Source organism: Diadema antillarum, unplaced genomic scaffold (assembly GCF_040938485.1).
Source record: "Diadema antillarum isolate AM-2024a unplaced genomic scaffold, OU_Dant_1.0 seq00000193_RagTag, whole genome shotgun sequence".
NCBI lineage: Eukaryota > Metazoa > Echinodermata > Echinoidea > Diadematoida > Diadematidae > Diadema > Diadema antillarum.
Window position 1 is genome coordinate 1,352,999 of NW_027271256.1, and position 21,397 is coordinate 1,374,395.

Genomic DNA, 21,397 nt, shown 5'->3' on the forward strand with positions numbered 1-21,397 from the left:
AATAAATCCCTTTCTTAGAGCTTAAGTACTGTTTTGCCTTTATGTAACACTGTTTAATTGGTACAGTTTGCTCAAGCCATGGTTTGTTCAAAAATAATCGTGAATCAAGTACCGTACATTTGAAAATTGAAAAGTTTTACCGACAACCACAAGCCATGCAGCTCAAAGAAGTCACGCAGCCCATGAGTTACTTTATACAGTTCACCAGTCATACAGCCCATTAGTTTGACACTAAGGACCACGAGACCGACGCATTAAGCCCTGCGTTATATCTCTCGAACTCGTGAACCCCTTTACCTCTAGTTTCGATCTCATGGGCTGTATGACTCGTGGACCTGTTTTCAATGTCGAACTCGAGGGCTGTATGACTCTTGGGTGGTGGTCTAGTTGCATGACATCCGCTCCACCCCCCCCCCCCAAAAAAAAAAAACAAAAAAAAACCAACAACAACAACAACAACACCAGAATGATGGAAGTAAAATATATATTGTCTAAAAGGTTGGTGAAAAAAAAAATCCTCTTCCTGTTTGTTGTTGGTATTTTCAATAACAGTAAAAGTTTCTCAGAATTGTACAAACATCTTTCTGTGTTTTAAAAAAATGCAAAATTTATGGGTTTGCAGCTTTTTGGGATTCCAGATGTTATCCCTGCCTTTCTCTTCAGAGTGTGAAATGTTTATGGTCTAGATGGAATTCATGAGAACGCAAAAGTTTGTAATATCAATTCATCTCAATTTAACTGACGAATATACTGTATCTCTATGACATGTTCGTCAGAAAAAGCATATGGATCTAGAATGTAAGTGAAAACATTTAAATCATGTACTGGCTCACTGAATACAGTTGTATGGTAGTAGTATTGGATAATTTCTTTATCATTTGAATATGCACCACTCACAAACATAATTATATCAGAACTATATGTTCGTCTCAACAATTCATACTAACTCCGCCAAAGGACGAAATTTCTTCAATCTTTTGTCTTGGTTAAGTGACGGGGTTTTGGTTAGGTGACAAGTTCACCTTCATGATATTATACCTGTGGATTTAGTGAATGAAGCAATATGTATTTTATAACGGAATGTCCACTATCGAAATGACTGAATATATCTCAAAATCGAAAATTTTACCGAAAATTGGGATATATGACGGTTCGGATGACCGCCGATGATACATTTGTACAAATGGGCATGAATACCCACGGGGTCAATTCATCCCAAGTCAATTCGTCGGGAATGGATCGAAAGATAAACTCCAAAGTGTATTAAAGGTACCGGTAGTGATAGATTTAGGGCTGGCCTTGGTTAAGAATGCTGCATGTAGTCTCTGGAGTGTGTTTGACTTTTTCTTTCAGACAATCAGACAAAATATATTTTGATATCACTATCAGTGTCATTTCACCAATTGAACTGAAGAAAGCAAAATCTCTATGGTTAAGAAATGAGGGTAGAGGAAAAGTGATATTTAATGTCTGATGTTGATATCCGTTTTTATGTCTTTTCCATCGCTGGCTTACAGGGGCGTCTTCTGCACAAGGTAAGAAGAATATTATTTTTTAGATCAATTTTTTTGTAGTCTTATCTTTTTGAGGATTCCTTTGAATCATCCAAAATGAGACTTATAGAGCTTGAAATGCACAGTTGAGTTGTACACGTATGGGAGAGAAATATAGATAACTTATATAAAGGTTGGTATATTAAATTTTATCAGTGTCATTGTATGGGAATGGCATTACAATGTCATGCCATGGTGATAAAGTTTTGTGTTTACATGAAAAAATTCAGCAAGTTCAGTATAACACTATGCAAGTAACAAGTCTGCCCCCCCCCCAAAAAAAAAAAGATTGTAGTGATATCGTATGATGATGTGTTGTACGAGACAAGTTGTCATGAAGGTTTATGGTCAAAGGTAATTATATCATTACAACCTTACTACCATTATCCTTTTAATGTGTAGCTATACAAACAAGCCTATCTCATACAACCTACTTTCAAATCATTGTCTACAAGCCTATCTCATACAACCTACTTTCAAATCATTGCCTAAAATCCACGTGTGAAACGGGGTGAATGAACTTGTCGATATTTGAAAATATGATGTGTTATTGAGGCAATATTGTTTCACATGAATATCTGTGCAATACACATAATGTCCAGTGTTTGGTACAATCATAAATTTTATAAACCATGGCCATAATGCTGGGCTGAAAACTTCATACCCAATCCCTTTTTTAAGTCCAGATAGTACAGTAACGAAAAAAAAAAATGTTACTGAGAACATTACTACATTTAAATTTACTTTGGAAGCAATCTTTGTTTGTATTGCGGACTTAGAAGGAGACCGCCGGACGTAGCGAGCGGATACTGGCGTCAGTTACGATATCTATACTATCGATCTAGTTATCGTTCTCGTCTTATCTCCTTTCCCAGTCTGGGGATATGGCTTCCTTTTCGTCACCATCATCAACGTGGGTGCCTTTGGCGGAGTCTGGGTCATTCCGCTCATGGGCAAAAGGCTGTATAAACACGTGCTCATGTTTCTAGTGTCTTTAGCTGTGGGAACGCTGTGTGGTAACGCCATTCTTTGTCTCATCCCAGAGGTTAGATTTTACGTAGTTTCCCCCTGTTCAAAGTCGTGTAATTTATTTGATTTTTGATGTACGGTACGTTCGTTTTCTTGATGCTTTGTGTACTTAGATTTACATGTTTATGCCTCCGCCGCGAAATGCCACCGGAGGCACTAAGTTCTCGGGTTATCCGTCCGTCCTTCCTTCCGTCCATAATAAATTTTGTGGACAGTGTGACTATAAAAAAAAGCGTATGAGGTATCCTAAAGAGACTTGACATCATTATCATGCACAATACGAGTGGGCGAAATTCTGCCTATCAACATTAAGTGTTCATGCTCAAGGTGAAATGTCGACGGTCAAGGTCAAATGCTCAAAATTTCATTACTTCCCAATATTTGTGCAATGCCTGAAAGGATTTTCTTGAGACTTGATGTATACACTGTATGTACTACCAAATGAAGATTCCCTGGATATTATTTCAGGCCGTGAGGTCAAAGGTCAAGTGAAAATGCTACAATTTCATTTTTCTTCTACATATCTCGGAAATGGTGCACTAAGGCATCTTCATCAAACTGAGTACTATGTATACTACCTGACAGATATTACCTTGGAAAAATCGAGGTCATGGGGTCAAAGGTCAAAGCTCAAGGTCAACGCCTTTTAAAATTTCAGTGTCTCCCTCATATCTATATGCAAAACCAAAAGGTATTTTCTATAAACTTTAGTGTATGCATGTACAAATTGTATAACCCAAAGAGAAATTATGAGGGAAAGTTGTGTGTTGTTCGTTTTTGCCAAACGGTCAAATGTCAAGCGAAACTTCTAAATTTCACTTATTTTTTTCGTCCATATCTTGGAAGTGGCTCAATGTGTCATCATGAAACTTAAAACATGCGTTTTATGAAATGCATGTACTGGCTGACAGTGATTCTCTTGGAATTCTGGGGTCATGGGGTCAATGGTAAAGGTTCAAAGGCAAGATTAAAATGCTTGAATTTTATGACTCAATGCTGCAATTACACTTCTCTCCATACCTTCGAAATTCCCTAGTGCGTAAACTTATGAAAGGTGTCAAAAGTCGAGTTGAAAGCCTCGAATTCCCAAATACCTGTTCACTATCATGTAGCCATTCATCCGATTAAACCTACTTCAAGGAAAGTTAACATTCACACATTTGCACGACAAGTATGTCATCTTGATATTTTGCAAGTTATATGAAACTGTCGTTACGTCATTGTCAAGACATTGTACTATAGACCTATTAGAACCATGCATAATGGCGGAGGCATACCAGTCTTTTATATTACGGGTGTTCATTTTGTTTCATTTTCTTCATTTACCTCATTTCATTTCAATTTTGTTTTGTTTCATTCAATGAAATATTTTGAGTTACTTTATATTTTCATAATTGTTTTAGAAGCATTTCACTCCAATTTATTATTAAATTGTGATATAATGTTGTGCATTGATTCAGGTTTTCTCACTTTCTTATAACTTCGATTGTACTCACTACGGGAGTCTTACTTCTGTTACTTCACGAGCAATGATATACTATTTGGTTGTTAAAGGTACTGTTCACCATTGGGAGCTGTTATTTAAGCGATTCCATACTGAATTCTGAAATCCCCATAGACTTAATACACAGGCCACCAGGTTCTCATATGGAACGGGTTAAAATATATAAAGTTATAACTTTTGATAAATGTGTGTTGTATTACAAAACATTTTACAACATAAAGTTTGGCAATAAACCCTAGAATGTAAGAAGATCTTATTTTTCATACATAGTCTTGAAATAATTTCGTTTTAAGTGTTGTTCACATTTTTTATATTTCCCAATACTTAATATTGTCTAAAATGATTAGATTTTTTTTTCACATGGTTTGTCTTTATCCCTAACTGACATTTTAGAACTATTTTGAAGCAGTAAAGCCGGGTTTTTGTTTCATCTGCAAATGGCGAATAATGCCTTTAATGTGTTATCAAATTGCAATGATTACAAGCTGCCTGTTGTTAGATGGAATCGGTGATTAATTTATCAATTGCTTTCGGATTTTAACCCAAAAAAAATGTCCTACGCTAGATTGTCCGTCCACATCATGCGATGATTAAAGACGCTGTATCATATAAAAGAATGTATTGCCAGGGTGAAAAAAAAATCTGAATATTTAGGTCTTTTGGTCATTCCATAAAGATGATGAGTTATGAGTAGACTTGGAGTTGACATGCATTACAATATCATTTTTTTTTAGTAGCAAAAAAATGTATGCTTATGAAATTCAATCTATTCCCACGCATTGATATAGCTATGTGGAATGCCTTGAGCATGCTTACAGCAAAGTTGGTTGACCTCGAATATCTGCCAGGCTCAGGGGTTGCATGGGGATCATGGGGAACATGGGGAACACGGAGAGCACGGGGAAGAAGAGGGAGGACATGACCGTGAGTCGATCTGGAAGAACATGGTGATCATCGCTGGTATCTACCTCTTTTTTAACACGGAGAGAATCCTCAAGATCATCGGCAGCAGGAAGAGGGTGAGCAGCCAACTCTGTCCCTTCTGGAAAGAATGCAGTGTCCCACAGTGTGAAACACAATGTGAAACACCGTGTAAGCACACTGTCCCACAGTGTGAAACACAATGTGAAACAGTGTCTCACAGTGTGAAACACAATGTGAAACACAGTGGAAACACAGTGTCTCACAGTATGAAACTCAATGTGAAACACAGTGGAAACACAGTGTCCCACAGTGTGAACACAATGTGAAACACAGTCCCACAGTGTGAAACATAATGTGAAACACAGTTTAGACACAGTGTCCCACAGAGTTAAAAAAAACAATGTGAAACACCGTTGAAATAGAGTAAACACAGTGTGCCACAGTGTGAAACACAATGTGAAACGTTGAAACACAGTGTAAACAAAGTGTCGCAGTGTGGAACACAAAATAAAACAGTGTACAGTGTCAGCGCAGTGTGAGCAAAGTGAGAAATCTTTTCACGTAGTTATAAATCCGAGCGTTGTCACATTGTAATTAGTTTTTAACATATCATGAACATCAATTCAGATTGTGAAGCAAAACATTTTATGAACACGCTGTGAAAACCAAACCACAGTGTTAAATCACCTTCACAGCGTTAAAGTGGAACGTTTTCACAGGCAATTACGTGAACACATCGCGAACACACTGGGGGATTCTGTGTTTTTTTCATTGTGGAATTCATCTCTGAATCTGTATAGGTGTAGCATCTAGATATCACATGTGATCCTCATTTCATTTTCTTGCATTTTTGTTCCTGTTTTTGTGACAATATACAAATAAGGTCTCTGCTGACATAGATTTGCCACAGACAGTAGGCCTTCTGATATGAAGTGAGATGGTATTACCGATATCAACAGATCAACTGACTATTATATTTTAGCCCAAATGTTTCCACAAGAGAGCTCATTTTTGTTTTGTTTTAAGAATATTATTGGAACTCATAAGAAAAATATCTCCACTTGGGAAATCTGTGATGTATTACATGTATTTCAGCAGTACCTGAATAAAAAGGACGAAGTTGAAGACTTGCAATCAAGAGAGAGGTAGAAGAATGCTTCTATCAAGTTTGGTGAGATGCTTGCACTAAGCTCAAGAAAGTTGTAATAAATAATGAGTGGAATAAGAGTTTGGTTGTTGATTGGATACGGCCTGATGGATTGTTTGGTTTGGGGTTCAGTTCGTTATTACGAAGTTTCGTTATTCCGAAGGTTCGTTAATCCGAAAATGAAATAAGGTTTGTTATTCCGGAGGTTGGAAAATGAAATAAGGGTCGTTATTCCAAAGGTTCGTTACGAACCCTCTTTTACTGTCGGATCATCGAACCTTCGGAATAACGAATCATACTGTATATCATTTTCGGATTAACGAACCTTCGGAATAAAGCTTCAAATGTTCGGATCAACGAATGCTGTTCATTTTTGGATTTTGTGTTTCGGAATAACGAACCTTCGGAATAGCGAACCTTCTGAATAACGATCAGCACTCGGGCTTTGTCCCCTTTACAGATCTTATTGAGTATCCACTACACTGTAGTCTTTACAACGGGAGTTACCTGTAAATTATAATAATGAACTACAGTCAAATCTGTCTTAGTGGTAACCTGTCACTCTTTTCGTCTCCATTGACTGGCCGCTATAGACAGGTTTGACTCCAAGTGCCTTTTTTTTCTGTGCTCACCAGGAGACAGCAAGAAGGAACAGAGAGAAGGTGCCCTCCCAGCCGTGTGTCCAGGTCACTGCCATGCACAATATAGACTGTATCAACCCGGATCGCATCGGATACAAGTTTACATCTCCCACGGAAGCCATAGCCATGAGTGACGTCAGGGGAGAGGACTACGACGAGGAGAAACAACAGGTATTGATGATGGGTTGCTAGGTGTGGCTTTTGCTCCTGGATAGGTTGCGAGGGTGATGGCGTGTATACCTTTTGATTGATTTATTATTGGCGTCATGTTTTCATCTAGGTTTTATCCTTGGAATCTCAGATTTTCATTTTGTTGTTGGAAAGTGTTTTATCTATAGTTAGTGTTTTCTATTGTTAGTTTTGTCATGTTTGACTGCAAAATCCTAATTGTGACACCTGTTGATATGTTCTTTGTACCTTTTCATTCTCCATTCTTTGTGAAATCGAGAAGAATGTTAATATTATACATTCTTATCAAGAAAAATGAACCGACTCTCAAACTCTTTAAAACGTACAAACAAAATGATGCTTGGAAGAAGGACTATTAATTCATTTGAGTAAAGAATAACCCCAATGCTCATCGTTTTACATATCTTGGTTTCATTATTTTTCCATTTTACATTAACTACCAACCAAGGTTATTACACCTACCATCACCTCTATCAAGGATGCTGAAAATGGACACCTGCCGGCAAATGGAGTCGGGAATAATCGACGAAACAATGATTGTAATGGGAACAGTCACCTCAGCAACGGGAACGGTCACCTCAGCAACGGGAACGGTCACCTCAGCAATGGGAACGGTCACCTCAGCAACGGGAACAGTCACCTCAGCAATGGTTTCCATGGCAACAACCCTCATGGCCACTCCCACGCCCCCATCTATGACGGGTCGAACATGATAGCCACCGTGGCGTACATGATCGTAGTCGGCGACGGGCTTCACAACTTCGTTGACGGCCTGGTCATCGGAGCTTCTTTCACGAACTCCATCTACCGGGGAATCAGCACATCAGTGGCTGTCATCTGTGAGGAGTTTCCCCATGAATTAGGTTGGTGTGGTATTATCTGCACTTCTCTCTCTTTCTCTCTCTCTCTCTCTTTCTCCCTCCCTACACTTTCTCCCTACCGGAAAGAACCCAAGGTCCTACAGAGTCCAACACAATGTGAAACACAATGTGAAACACAGTGTGCACACATTGGAAAGACAGTGTGAAATCCCTTAACACTGTTAGATTTTAGCATTTAGACATTGTGAAAACACTGTGAATCATCAGTTCACAATGTGATTCATCAATACACAGTGTGAAACAGAATACGATAGAGTATGTTCAATCTCTGGTGAAAAACCACACCACAGTGTGAAATCTTCACACTGTGAAATTCGAGCATTTTCAAATAGCCCACTATGTGAACACATTGAGAACACAGTATGAAATATTGTGTTCTTTCCAGCAGGGCCCCTTCTACAGTCTCTACTAGATGCCAGATTCTATCAGGGAGTTGTGGCCGAGATCTCACTTAGTCTATGGAACTATACCATAATCAGAGTTCGTACTGCCCCACTTAAAAATTATGACAGTGGTTTTATTATCGCAGAGTATCAATTGCCTTTGAACTAGGACAATAACAGCACGTGCAAATAAAAGCATTAAAAAAGATATTACATAATGTGTTTGGAAGGTTCTAACTCATTAGTCTTTGATAAAAGTTTGTGGATTCGACTTTCTCAGTTCGCCTTCAGAGTAGATGATAATCATTCAAGTTTACTTTTTTATGTTTGAATCAATGTAACAATAACGCATAAAATACCTGTTTGTAAATTGACTATACTTTGAATGTGTAGTACCTTTATTTGTGAGTGGAAAACAGGCTTGATGGTGCTTAATAATGTGAATGTGCGTCATCTAAAAAATACATATATATTATCAAACATACCTGAACATTTCGCAAATTATATTTGTTAAAGTTTTTTCTGTAAGGCTTACTTAAAAAAGGATAATATTTTAATTTTCTGAAATTGTCGCGTATTGCATTAAGTATTTCTTTACCCAGGGTAGCCTTTTCATTGTCGCCGCTGCTCTACCAGAGGGTTCTGCCATTATTATCATCCTCGTGATGTTTATCACATTATTATATCGTACATCATAATATAATATCATGATAAAGGCCTTATGTAATTTCTCTGAGAAATCTCAGTGTGCTCGAGCTTGCTCGTATAGCCTACAGAGATATCAAATTACAAAGATAAGTTCCCAATCGCCTATACATCATATGCCGTGATCTAAAAGAAAAGACTTGTCGTCTGGCGCCATTGCTTGCGTAGTTTGTTGTTCGATTATAGATTGGGTAGTTTGATGATTTTTTTATACAAACTTTAATGTGTGGTTATCGTTTTTCCAACCCATAGAGGTACGTGATGTGTACGGTACGGACTCGGCTGTGTGCTGACAGGTTATCGGCACATTCCACTCAGCGGCGCGTCAGCGTGTGGCGTCATGATAAGGACATAGTGTTCAGCGACTCGCTCAAGAGAGCCAGCGAGCCGGGCGCGGCCGGTCCATCCGGCCCGGCCGACTCGGATATCAAATTCACGTACCATCCTCGAATTTTGCAAGGCGCGACACTACAGATTCTGGACGGAGAAAACGTCTTTTTTTTTTTGTAGTTTTTATTTAGAAATAGTCGTTTCTAATACCTCTTTAGGTACGATCTTCTCCCTTTAATTTCTTTCTATCCTTTCCCTTTTACATTTCAAACTAAAGGATTATTCTTTTACGTTGTTGTGTGTATCTTTGTATTGGTAGTTTCACTTTGTGCTATAGTTGCCTATTATTATCAAGTAGTAACTTATTTATCTGTCTTGCAAACAAGCACCGGAGTTTTAGTATGTCGTGATTTCTTTGCTCTGGTGTTCATCTCGAATTATGATCATGGCAACGTGTTCCTGAAAATAAGGCAATGGATCAAAATAATGATTTACCCATCGACGTGGTAATGATACTACGTTACTTATGCTGGTTTTAGTCTTTTTGTTGTTTTTTTAAACATGTTTAGCAGACATTACTTTCTTTTGATTTCCTTTCTGCAATATCCTATTTTTCCCTCTCATGAATGATGAAAATAAAAGTTTTTACAGTGTAATAAACAAGAAATCACGAGCGTAGTCAACCCCTTACGTCTCTGGATAATTGAAGCAAAATGTTCAATGAGGAAAAAGCGACATGATAGTGAACATTTCCAGGAGGGCAGAGCGCCAGAAAATGCGCATCTATTGCATTCCTTCACTCGCCTGATCTCATGGGCGTAAAGGGCTGATTTCACGGAGCGCGCGAACGATTTGCGGAGGGTGCAAATGTTGAAAATATGGCAAAGAGCGTGTTTATACAGAGAAGCAAAATACGCGCTCATGCCGGCTCATGCCGGCTCATGCGAGAGGACCTCTCGAATTTTGCTCTGTATAAACACGGCGTATGCCGGCATACGCCGCCAAATGCAGGCTCATGCGAGAGGTTCCGTCCGCCACCTTTTGAGGTGGCCGATGCGAGAGGAGCCTCGCGTATTTTGCTGTGTGTTTATACAGACGACCGAAATTCGAGAGGTAACCAGAAAGCGTGTATTTTAATATCTGTCATGATCGAACCACGTCTTCTCCTTCTTACTGAAAAACTGGATTTCAATTGATCATTTGGCCGGGTGGTTGTCAAGAGGGACGTTACAAGAATGACCTTCAAGCTTGGTGGTCCTGATGACTTTGCCGGTGCCATCTTGATTTTTTTCATTTTTTCCCATCATGCAGTAAACTGCACTGCGAACGTGACCTATGCTTGACCCCAAAATTCGAGAGGTCCGCTCGCATCGGCTCGCATGAGCCGGTATTTTGACTTCTGTATAAACACGAGAAATAAGCGCTCATGCGGGAGGTAAAATACCGGCTCATGCGCGCCGATGCGAGAGGCTCTTGTATAAACACGCACAATGTCCGGTATTTTAGTCTGCAAAAGATTGGGTGTCGCTTATAGTTCCGCGGTGATTTTATATGAAAAATAAAAGGGGGAATCGCCTGTGAACGTCTCCGCACACTGAGTCCTGATTTGGACGGGATTTGTTCTCGAAAATGTCTTGAAAGCCTCATCATAATGCGCCCGACCTCCGCAAGACGTGCGCTGTTCGCAAAATCTTCGTTAAACCCCAAATAGAAAACGACAGTATGGAGAATGCTTCGAGTAATCGTACAAGTTTTGCGAAATCCGCGAAGTTCTTCCGATCATTTTACGACATACTGAGTATTCGCAAACTATTCGCGTTCTATTTGAGACATTCCCACGATCGTTTGGGGCGTGTTTGAGGGCAAATCCCCAGGGCTCGTCGGCAACTGACCGCTATACAGCTCGTGGCTGAAGTACTGCCTTCATAGTAACCTCATTTCATTTCATTTTATTTCATATTTAAGGTTTCGTTTTCAAAATCAAAATCGTAACTTACATCCACACATCAAGCAAGCAAATATATGATTTTAATAAAGATTCTCAAAAAAAACCCGGTATAGAGAACGAAATCCTAAAGAAAAATCCCAGGTAACACTTCAAATGACTCTAAAATGTGTTATAAATAGAGTACGCCAAAATTATACCTGAAAATTAAGATGATGTGTGTAGGAGAGCCTATAGGCCTAGAATCTGTTGGTGGGGTATTCAGAAGAGAAGTCAGCACACACACCTGCGCGCGCGCACACACACACACACAACACACACACACACACACACACACACACACACACACTCAAGCGCGCGTGAACAGAACAATACCTGAGAGAAATGAAGGATGAAAAAGCAGAAAGGAAAGAGAAAAGAAACTTGACAACAGCTCAGCTGAGACAGCGATCCGCTCTCCGTTGATGTTTTTCCCCGCGATTATCGGAAAATTTGCGTTGTTCTCATGTACGTCGCTTCTTCTTTGTGTCTGTGAGAACAAGACAAAACTGCGCAAGAACGGTTCACGGCTCTTTTGTTGGCAAACATGCCGACCCAAACAAAACCTTTGCCAATTACTCGACATTCTCGTTCGTCGCAAATTGTTCGCGTGCTCAGTGAAATCATTTAGCCTGCTTTATCACCGAGCTTTAGATCCGCGGCGCGAACGCTTAGACAATGGGAGGCGTGCTTGTCCGTTCTCTCTCCCTGCGTCGTGTAGTAAAACAGCTACCTTTATGGTCGTAGTGGTTTCAAGTAGCTCTCTGCGTCATGAAAATGAGTGGACACTAAAATGGTTCAAAACCGTCGTGGAAACTAAGACGACGCAGGATCAGTTTTAGTAAGCTGTCTTGCACATGCGCAAAACTAAGTTTTGTTTTTGTTTTGGTTGTTTTGGTTGTTGCTTTTCCCCCACTAACGTTCGCGTTGGAGATCTAAAGTTCCCCATCATGGGCCTGGGAGACAGCAACGAGGTCTAGAACTAGACTGGGTCAATCTAGGCCCTTTGGATTAATTGCAGGCGTCCTGATTTTTCGTTCTTTTGGCCTAAGAGAAGAGCATAGAGCAGTCCATGGGTGTATAATCATGATTATGCTCACTTTGTTAACTACATGAGGAAAAAGATATCACTTCGAATCGAATCGAATCAAGTGTCCAAAGCAAAATACGAAAAAGCCGAATACCAAGAATATGATATTACTTAGCAAAGCTGCAGCCTCTTATTAGATTTGGTGAGAGCTAGCTACCCAGTTATCTCGATTACGACCATCTAGACCTAAACTTCATGCTTTCTCAATGACTTTGTAGAGAAACTGAATCGTGTGACAAAATACTCCTGATATTTTGGGTGAAAAAAGATCAGTAAATCTGAAAAAAAAAAAATCATCAAAGTAATGACTTTTTCAAACCAATGTCATACAAACATAATCCGAATCCAGAACTTGTATTATTTTTCACTTGCCAAACGATGTTTACTTGGCATGTTACAACAATATTGGTTGAGAGATTGAAAAGGTTATCTTACTATTAGTCAAAGTTGATTTGGCAGGTGTAGAGGTTAATTTACTTTCAATAATAAGAACAACAAATCATTTAAACGTTTGCAACTCATGAACTTTTTGCCCCCCCCCCCTTCCGCCATCACCACCACTACACTGACAGTCAACGCTGTGCCTGTTCCAGATTCTTAGAGATACCCCTTTAAAGATGGGAAGAGGGTAGGATTTTGATTCCCTTTCACAGGCTTTTGGGAAGGAAATCAGCAACATTACCCCTATACAGGGTGTCTCTAAAAAAAGTAAACCCAACTTCAACAGCAAATTTTCAGAAAACTTTAAAATGTTTGCACATTATTTTTTCATGGTTAGATAGTCCAATAAGTCCTCTATCCAATGATACCACGTAGATTATGTAATTCTCATGCATGACTGAGCATGATTCAACTTAGTGAATGGGTGTGAAATCATCACTGTGGCAAGTTATTTCTTGCTATTGTCATGCATTCAGGGCATATTTGAAGTTAAATTTTTGTCACATGTTAGGCTTATAATTACATAACAACTTCAGCAAAGGTTGTTCCTGACACATTCACACTTCACATGCTTTCCAAACATGATACAGTTGACAATTGAGCAGAGAGTATTCCTGGTAACTCGATACCAGGAAACAAGAAGTTTCGTGGAAGTTCAAGAGGCTTTTCGGGTGCAGTTCCCCGACAGGCAGCCTCCAACAAAAAGAGCCATCTGGTACAATGTGAGAATGTATGCTGATCACGGAACTTGCCACAGTGATGATTTCACATCCATTCACTAAGTTGAATCATGCTCAGTCATGCATGAGAGTTACATAACCTACGTGGTATCGTTGGACAGAGGACTTATTGGACTATCTAACCATGAAAAAATTATGTGTAAATATTTTATAGTTTTCTGAAAATTTGCCGTTGAAGTTGGGTTTACTTTTTTTAGAGACACACTGTACATGTAGAGGTCTTTGGAAGGAGAGGTAACAATAGGGCATGATGTATGTGCAATGCATGTTTTTTTAATGAGATTTATTTATGTTTCATATAAACAAAAATGGCATCAAATTTTTTATTTACATACGTGATGTATAAGAGAGAAATTCAAACATAAACAAATAATGGCGAAGATCAGACACAGGTCTGCCACAACGTATTTTTTTTACCTCAAGTCTTTTCCATTATGCGTGTAATGTGTTCTGATAGAAATATGCCAATTGCAATTTACATTCTCTATAATGAACACCTTTGTAATTACGCAATACTATCAGTGTATGAATGCACCAAAATGCTATCCTGTATTCATAAAATCACCTCCTTTCTCTTCATTGTTCTATGATAAAAATGCAATATCTATGCTAACAGAAACATGAAACTTGTTGAATTATAAGCAAGAAATATAATTCCAAAGCCTCCTCTTCAGTTTACATGACACTGTAATAAAAGCATGTGTCACAATAATTATTGTCCTCATCTATTTGACAAACATCACACTGAAAATTATTATCTTATTTTCCACTTCAACATTGCATGTTGCGAAGTTTCCTGCGAAGAGAAGACCAGCCCCGCTGCTTTGCAGGCAAACATTCACATCAGCTGCATTTATGACGCACTTGAGAGACGAGAGATAGCTGGGCAAACACCAAGATTAGAGAAGCCCCACAACCCCTATTTCGATATTTTTGGAAGTTGGAACACTGCAAAGAGTCCGGTGTTAAATATGAAACACCGAGCTGGTGTTAAATTTCCGGTGCTCATTCATGGTGTTAGATTAACACCTCCGGGTGTCATTTCAAAATTTAAAATTGTTTTTTGAATAGTTTCTTAGTTACTGCACTTCTTGTTAATTTTGAACTTCAACAAGACGATAAAGAATTTTCCGATAAAGTACTTGATTTTTGAAAAAAAGTGTAAACACATTTACACCACAGTAACACCAGTTGGTGTGGTCCCCTATTGAAGCTGGACGGGTGTTATACCATAGAAATTAACACCACCAATATCAAATCAACACCATGCGGTGTCATTATTGAATTAACTCCAGCGCAGTGTCAAAAATATCACCAGCCACAGTGTCAAATTAACACCACACAGTGCCAGGCGAACACTTTTTAACACCGTCACAATACATTTTCTACACCTTTGGGTGTGGTCCTCTATTGAAGTTTGATCGGTGTTACATTTAATACCCATGGTGTTAAATCTAACACCGATGTTTTGACAGTGAACTAATCCTATTCGGAACCCTATTACAGATGTATAAAATATACATGTATATTCCTGTACCAACTCTAGACTTGTCCTTTCCATGATTACCATCAAACTTAAGATACTGAGTTTGGAATATCGATAGTGAAGATGATCCAGAGAGCCTATCTAGGAAACATTGGAGACTGGAAAACTGAAGGTGGGGGGCTGAGAGGCCTGGTGGGGGGCTGGGGCCCTGGCGGGGGGCTGGGGGGCCTGGCGGGGGGGGGGGGGGGGCTTCTACAACCCCCACCCCCATTCTCTGCTGTTGATTATCCGATTCAACCAAATTTTTTACATACGCATTACTTGTGTTTTCTACATGATGCATAGTCAGATCAATTCTATTACTCTTACCCTTACTTTTACAGGTATTCTTCATTGATTATGCTAATATGCAATTTGTTTCTCGAAAATGTGTGTGTTTTATATAATTATAATATATGTATATAATATATATATAATGAATTATATATATATAATAGAGAGAGAGAGAGAGAAGAGAGAGTTGTCTAGAAATCCCTGTTTAAGTTTATGATTATGTCAGGAAAAGGTCATCGTTATCATGCATTGTGTTATTTCTTGGTTGGATTGTGTGTTACACTTATGCAAATTAACATTAATGAATATGCATATTACTAATAAAGTGCATTATATACGCGTTATGTAAGCAAATGTAATGTTTTGGCACTTTTGGTGCAGATCTCCCTATGGAATGATCCAAAGCAAATTTGAATGACAAATATACAGTATAAACTTATATGAAAGCAAGATTTACTAATCCAAATATAGCATAATTATGCATATCATTATTTATGCAAATTAAATAACAATAGCCTGTTTTATTTGATGAGTAAAGCGAAAGGGAAAACTTAATAACTTAACGTAATATAATCAATCTATCCATCGCAGGTTAGTTATCTACAGTGTGAAATTACCAGTGTATTCATTGTTACTCATGAAACTTCCTTAGTTTTTTTTTTTTTTATGTTATTAATGTACCGTATTTCATTGTTGTATGATCTTGAATAGTTATTTGTACTAAAAAATGGCATTAACTAAAATAATCCAATGAAAATATGGTTTGAGAACACTATCTGTAATATATATTTTATTCCAGTCCCCATTGACTTTACACACAAACAAACGGAAAATATGAAATATTTCTGAACACCCTTCTGAAAACGCGATGTAACTCTGTAACCGCACATGCGGTGTATGCAAATTTGTTATCAGAAAGTTGCGCAAAACTCTACAGGAAAAAAGAAAGATACGAAACATAGCCCCAAATCTTTAAGTGTTACAAAATAATCGCAGCTTATAAATGTCGGTTTCAGAGTTAAACACAACCGAAAACTTTCGAAATTTCTTTCATACTTCTACAGTATGATAGACTAGTGATTGATATTTACAGGGAGATCCAACACTTTCATTTGATCTTTTTCACAGTTTGCTTCAGGCAAGCAAAGTTGATTCTTACATCAACTTGGAAAAACTCTCATGAGAATATTGATTTTATGAATTATTTCGGTCATAATGGTGGCAAATACATCGCGGTGTAAAAACTTTCGTATGTACGTGGATGCGGGTGATATTTGTTTCATCAAGAGGTACCATCAAACATTTTATCCATCTTACAGGTGACTTTGCAATCCTGTTGAATTCTGGGATGTCCGTCAAACAGGCCGTGCTCGCCAACTTCCTGTCAGCTTGCACCTGTTATGTTGGCCTCATCGTGGGAATAGTCTTGGGTGAAAACTTACAGGCTGGTGAATGGATCTTCGCTCTCGCAGGAGGGATGTTCCTCTACATCTCACTCGTTGACATGGTACGTTCCTATTCCATTAACCTTTGAATAATACCTCCGCTACCTTGAATGTAGACTAAGCGTGCCCACCTGAGATGGCGTTTGCAACAGTGATTACCTAGGCCTCCCGGATGACCCCATGACCCCTGATGTTTTGTCAAGATTAGTCTCAATTCAGACACAAAGGAGATATACGTGCAGACAGCGGTAGCTGTAAGGGCTACCATCGTATGATTTTATATCCGGTTCTATGTGCTTAGTGTTGGCCACTTTAAGTTTCATGTAAATGCCATTTTAACTAAAGTAAATCAAAACCCAAGGGAAAATGTGGATCTAGTGAAAGCAGCAACATTTGTAAAACACATCAGTGAAAGTTTGAGGAAAATCTTATCTATTTTGACCATTTATTCTTTTCCGACTTCGCTGATGATTTGGTAAAATGCATAGTCGACCTACCTAGAGATGCCTGTTTATATTTTATGTAATATGTCTTTAGCAATTGAATGTAATACATGTCTCATCATTAGCAATTGAATATAACTTATCGATATATTTGTGTGTAATATATCAATATATTTGAATGTAATATATCATTAGCAATTGAATGTAATACATGTATCATCATTAGCAATTGAATATGACTTATCAATATATTGTGTGTAATATATCAATATATTTTAATGTAATATATCATTAGCAATTGAAAGTAACATATCAAGTTATTTGTATGCAATGTACATGTACGAATCATTAGCAATTGTATGTAATATATCAATACACATAATTATGTCACAGTTGTTATGTCTTTTCCTTTGTATATTCACCAGCTGCCTGAGATCATTTTGTATGTAATATATCAATATATTTATATGTAATATATCAATATATTTATATGTCACAGTTGTCGTTAATGTTATCTCTTTTCCTTTGTATATTCACCAGCTGCCTGAGATCATTTTTTTTTATGTAATGTATCAATATATTTATATGTAATATATCAATATATTTATATGTCACGGTTGTCGTTAATGTTATCTCTTTTCCTTTGTTTATTCACCAGCTGCCAGAGATCAACAATGTTGGAGGCGGGGACCCTTACCACAAGGACCAGAGGAGTTTTGGTATCCTGCTGCTTCAGAACGTTGGTCTCCTGACTGGATTCAGCATCATGCTACTCTTGGAACTCTTCGCTGAAAACATCAAGTTGTAGGTAGCCCAGGTCCACCCTCAGGGACTGACCAGTAGGATGGTCAAGACGAGAAGAGAAACCAGCGGTCAAGGCTGCCCACTCCGGCCGGAGTAGGACTGATTTTTTTTTTCAAACAATATTTCATTTCGATTCCATCATTAAGCGTGCTTGTATCATTCAGTTATTACTGTTAACTGGGTGACACACACACAAATACAGAGCCTGCTAGCCAACAATCAAACACAGAGCAAACATGCACAAAAAGAACAAGTATATATATTATGTATAACATGATAATAACAGAACTATCGATTTGTGTTTAGACTAGATTTATTTCCATAGATGGTATCAATGGAAAGTGATGAATATAACGTGCTATATCAAAATGTTACAATTTTATTGATGATAGTACTTGTGTGCAATGTGTGTGCATGTTGATAATGCTAGAGGGTTAAATAGCATTGTGTTTCTCAACGATCAACGGTACTCGAAAGTCTATCATCCACTGTGTATATCGAGAAACTCCTTAAGGCGTACATAGATATAGAGTATAAAGACTGGTGTTATTTTTTTTCTGTTGTTAAACAAAGAAAGAATACGAGATGATATCTGGGCCACTTGTTTTGCAGAACAATCTGGTTTCTCTGGTTCAACCTGAAGAGAATAAAAAAAAGGTTTTGAAATTTGCAGCTGAATTGTTGCAAAATGTTATTTTCATACAGACGCACAAATTACAGAGCAATAAGGTATTGCAACCACTGTACTGCCAAAAAAAAACACATCACATCTTGAAAAGGAAACTGCAGTTTTGATGTTGTCTTTTGCAGAGTATAGATAAAGACCATTATAAGTGACTTGTGTGCTTAGTTGAAGAGAATCTACTCCAAGGAGATTTGATTTCTAAGATTCTCAACAATTTTGATTATAAATGAAAAAAAAAAATCAGGATTTAATTTGGAAATACACCATATGTATTACGTTTCTTTTTTAAGGACGTATTTCTGTTTTGTATGAGATTAACCTTACAAGGCAACCTTTATATTCATTGCATGACAGTTTGCAAAGACAGTTTACATCCAAGCTCATTTTTTTTTTCAGATGTAGCATTACATTTAAAGTAAAGTAATCATGTAGATCCCTCAATGCAATTACATGAGCAATTATGTCCAAAATACTATATTCGTGTATTTTCAAGCTTTTTTTTTATGCTGATGAACAAAGCAGGTATTTGCAATTTGAGTTTGAAGGCAAGAATTATAGTCTGATGTAGTTGGAGTAAATTCTTAAAGGGATAGTACAGTTTTGGTTGAGATGAGAATTTGGGCTTTTAAAGTTTTGCAAGATACCAGAAAAAACTTATGATATAGCACAGAGCATACCATTTTAAGAGCATTTCAAAGTTTATTTGATGAAAATCGGGTTTGGAATTACTGAAACATCCAAAAACAAAGTAAAACAAAGCGATCGTTCCAAAGTGTGGGTCCCACACTTTATTAGAATCGCTCTTTTTGGATATCTCAGCCATTTCAAAACCAATTTTTATCAAATAAACGTTGAATTCCTCATAGAATTGCATGCTCTTTCATATTTCGTATGAGATTTCTTATTATCTCACCTAAAAATGTTAGAAACCTGAACTTAGGTCTCAACCAGTACTGTACAGTCCCTTTAAGACATGAGCAGAACTGGAACAATGTAAGTAGTGTGTATATCTAATTATGAACAAGAAAAAAAGGACCAGGAAATATGAGGATTATCAAATATAACTTTAGTAATGGCTATTCATGTTATCAGTTTTTCTACATGGCAGTACTTCATAATAACCTGCAGTCATAGGTTAGATTATATGACATAGACTATGTTATCAAGAGTTAAAAGCCGTACAGATTGGTACAATGTGCATTATGTTTATGATAATGCTTCTCACTTTATTTGATGCAATCTGTCAAACAAAATTTTGTTTGTGCATTACTGTACGTGTTCTGTTTGAGAAATATAAGGTGTTAATGGAGGGGATGGCATGATATTTGAGAGAAGGCTAGAAGAGGAAATGGAAAAGATTTTAGCTTGGATGAGATTGTTTGTAAAATCATGCACAATGAGAACACTGCCAGTGCTTTGAAAAGAGCCTTAAGACATGCCTCCAAATCAAATTTACATCTAATCCTCAAATAGGCAACACATTTTGTAAAATTGAATTTCATACTCTTTTCTCAAATTGGCAAGTTTTTCATACCTCTGATCTGTGCAACGTCTATGTATCTACCAGCCCCAGTAAGTCTTTCTCCGATTTTAGGATGATCTGCGGCAAAATCTAGAGTTGTCAATCTAGTTGCAAAAGTTAGAGTTGCGCAAAATTTAGAGTTGCCAATTTATCGAAATTTTTGCACGAAAAATAGCCTAGAATATAATGAATCATTAGCATGACATACGTTGTAGAATACAAGGATTATTTGGAAACAGTTTACAATACAGAAATAGTAATAGATATATTCATTTTTTAATGATGATTTTATTATATTTTTGCTGTATTTTGTATGCATGCTACATTGTATTCTGTGTGCTGGTACAGGGCCCTGTTTTATGAAGAGTTAAAATTGATTATATAGTTGATTTCAACTGTAAGTCTGTGGCAGCCTGTATGGTAAGGAAATTTAAAGTCGATTCTATCTTTTGATAAACCGGGGCCCAGAAGTGTTTACTCTCACACAAGGGTACATGAGTATGCTGCCATCTAGTGTTATGTTGCCACACATGCTGGTGGTCTGTCATTCAGGTATCATTCTTCGCTTCAGCTCTGACAAAGCACATTATTTTTGTTTTATTGCACCTGTTCCGATGAAGCAGGGTTCCGACAGGTGCCGTGGTAAAGCATCAATGACAGTACATTTTCAGGGTTTGTGATGTATGATGAAATAAGTACTCTAACTGAATCGAAATTATTACTCATGATATTTGGTGCGGGTCTTCCACTTCACTCTATTCGATGAAACCTCTATTTTTATGATTCTGTTTCATTTCTTTGTAAAAATATGCAATGTTTGTATATATAGAAAAAGTTTCATCATTTGTCGGTATGTTTTGATAAGAGATTCGATGGTGGCTTCCTGGATTCGCAGTTCTTTTGTGCACATAGTGAAGTTAACTGAGGCACACGATTAGTACTGGTTAACATGGTGAGCCCCGATGGTGGAGCAATTACAGGAATTTGTTTCTTGCCTGCGGAGTGAATTCATATCAGTTTGATGTCTAGTCAATTTCGAATGGTCGAAATATAAATAGATTTACAAGAAGAAACATAGAAAATTGAGAGGAAATGTGTAAAATGTAGCATTGCATATAGCACACTCCTATTTAACACA

At 37.7% G+C, this 21,397-nt stretch overlaps 1 protein-coding gene across 1 annotated transcript; it reads left to right on the plus strand.

Annotated features, from left to right (window-relative positions):
• Positions 1-785: 785 nt before the first annotated feature.
• On the plus strand, positions 786-18,056 carry LOC139728713 (metal cation symporter ZIP14-like). Its single transcript, XM_071639655.1, has 8 exons — positions 786-798; positions 1,518-1,535; positions 2,429-2,598; positions 4,935-5,105; positions 6,796-6,969; positions 7,466-7,850; positions 16,680-16,867; positions 17,907-18,056. The coding sequence occupies exons 1-8, from the start codon at positions 786-788 to the stop codon at positions 18,054-18,056; spliced, it is 1,269 nt and encodes a 422-aa protein (XP_071495756.1).
• Positions 18,057-21,397: the final 3,341 nt, after the last annotated feature.

Coding starts and splice junctions, on each gene's coding strand:
- LOC139728713 (XM_071639655.1), top strand. Junction 2,599..4,934: donor TTCTTTGTCTCATCCCAGAG/GTTAGATTTTAC, acceptor AATATCTGCCAG/GCTCAGGGGTTGCATGGGGA. Junction 6,970..7,465: donor ACGACGAGGAGAAACAACAG/GTATTGATGATG, acceptor ACCTCTATCAAG/GATGCTGAAAATGGACACCT.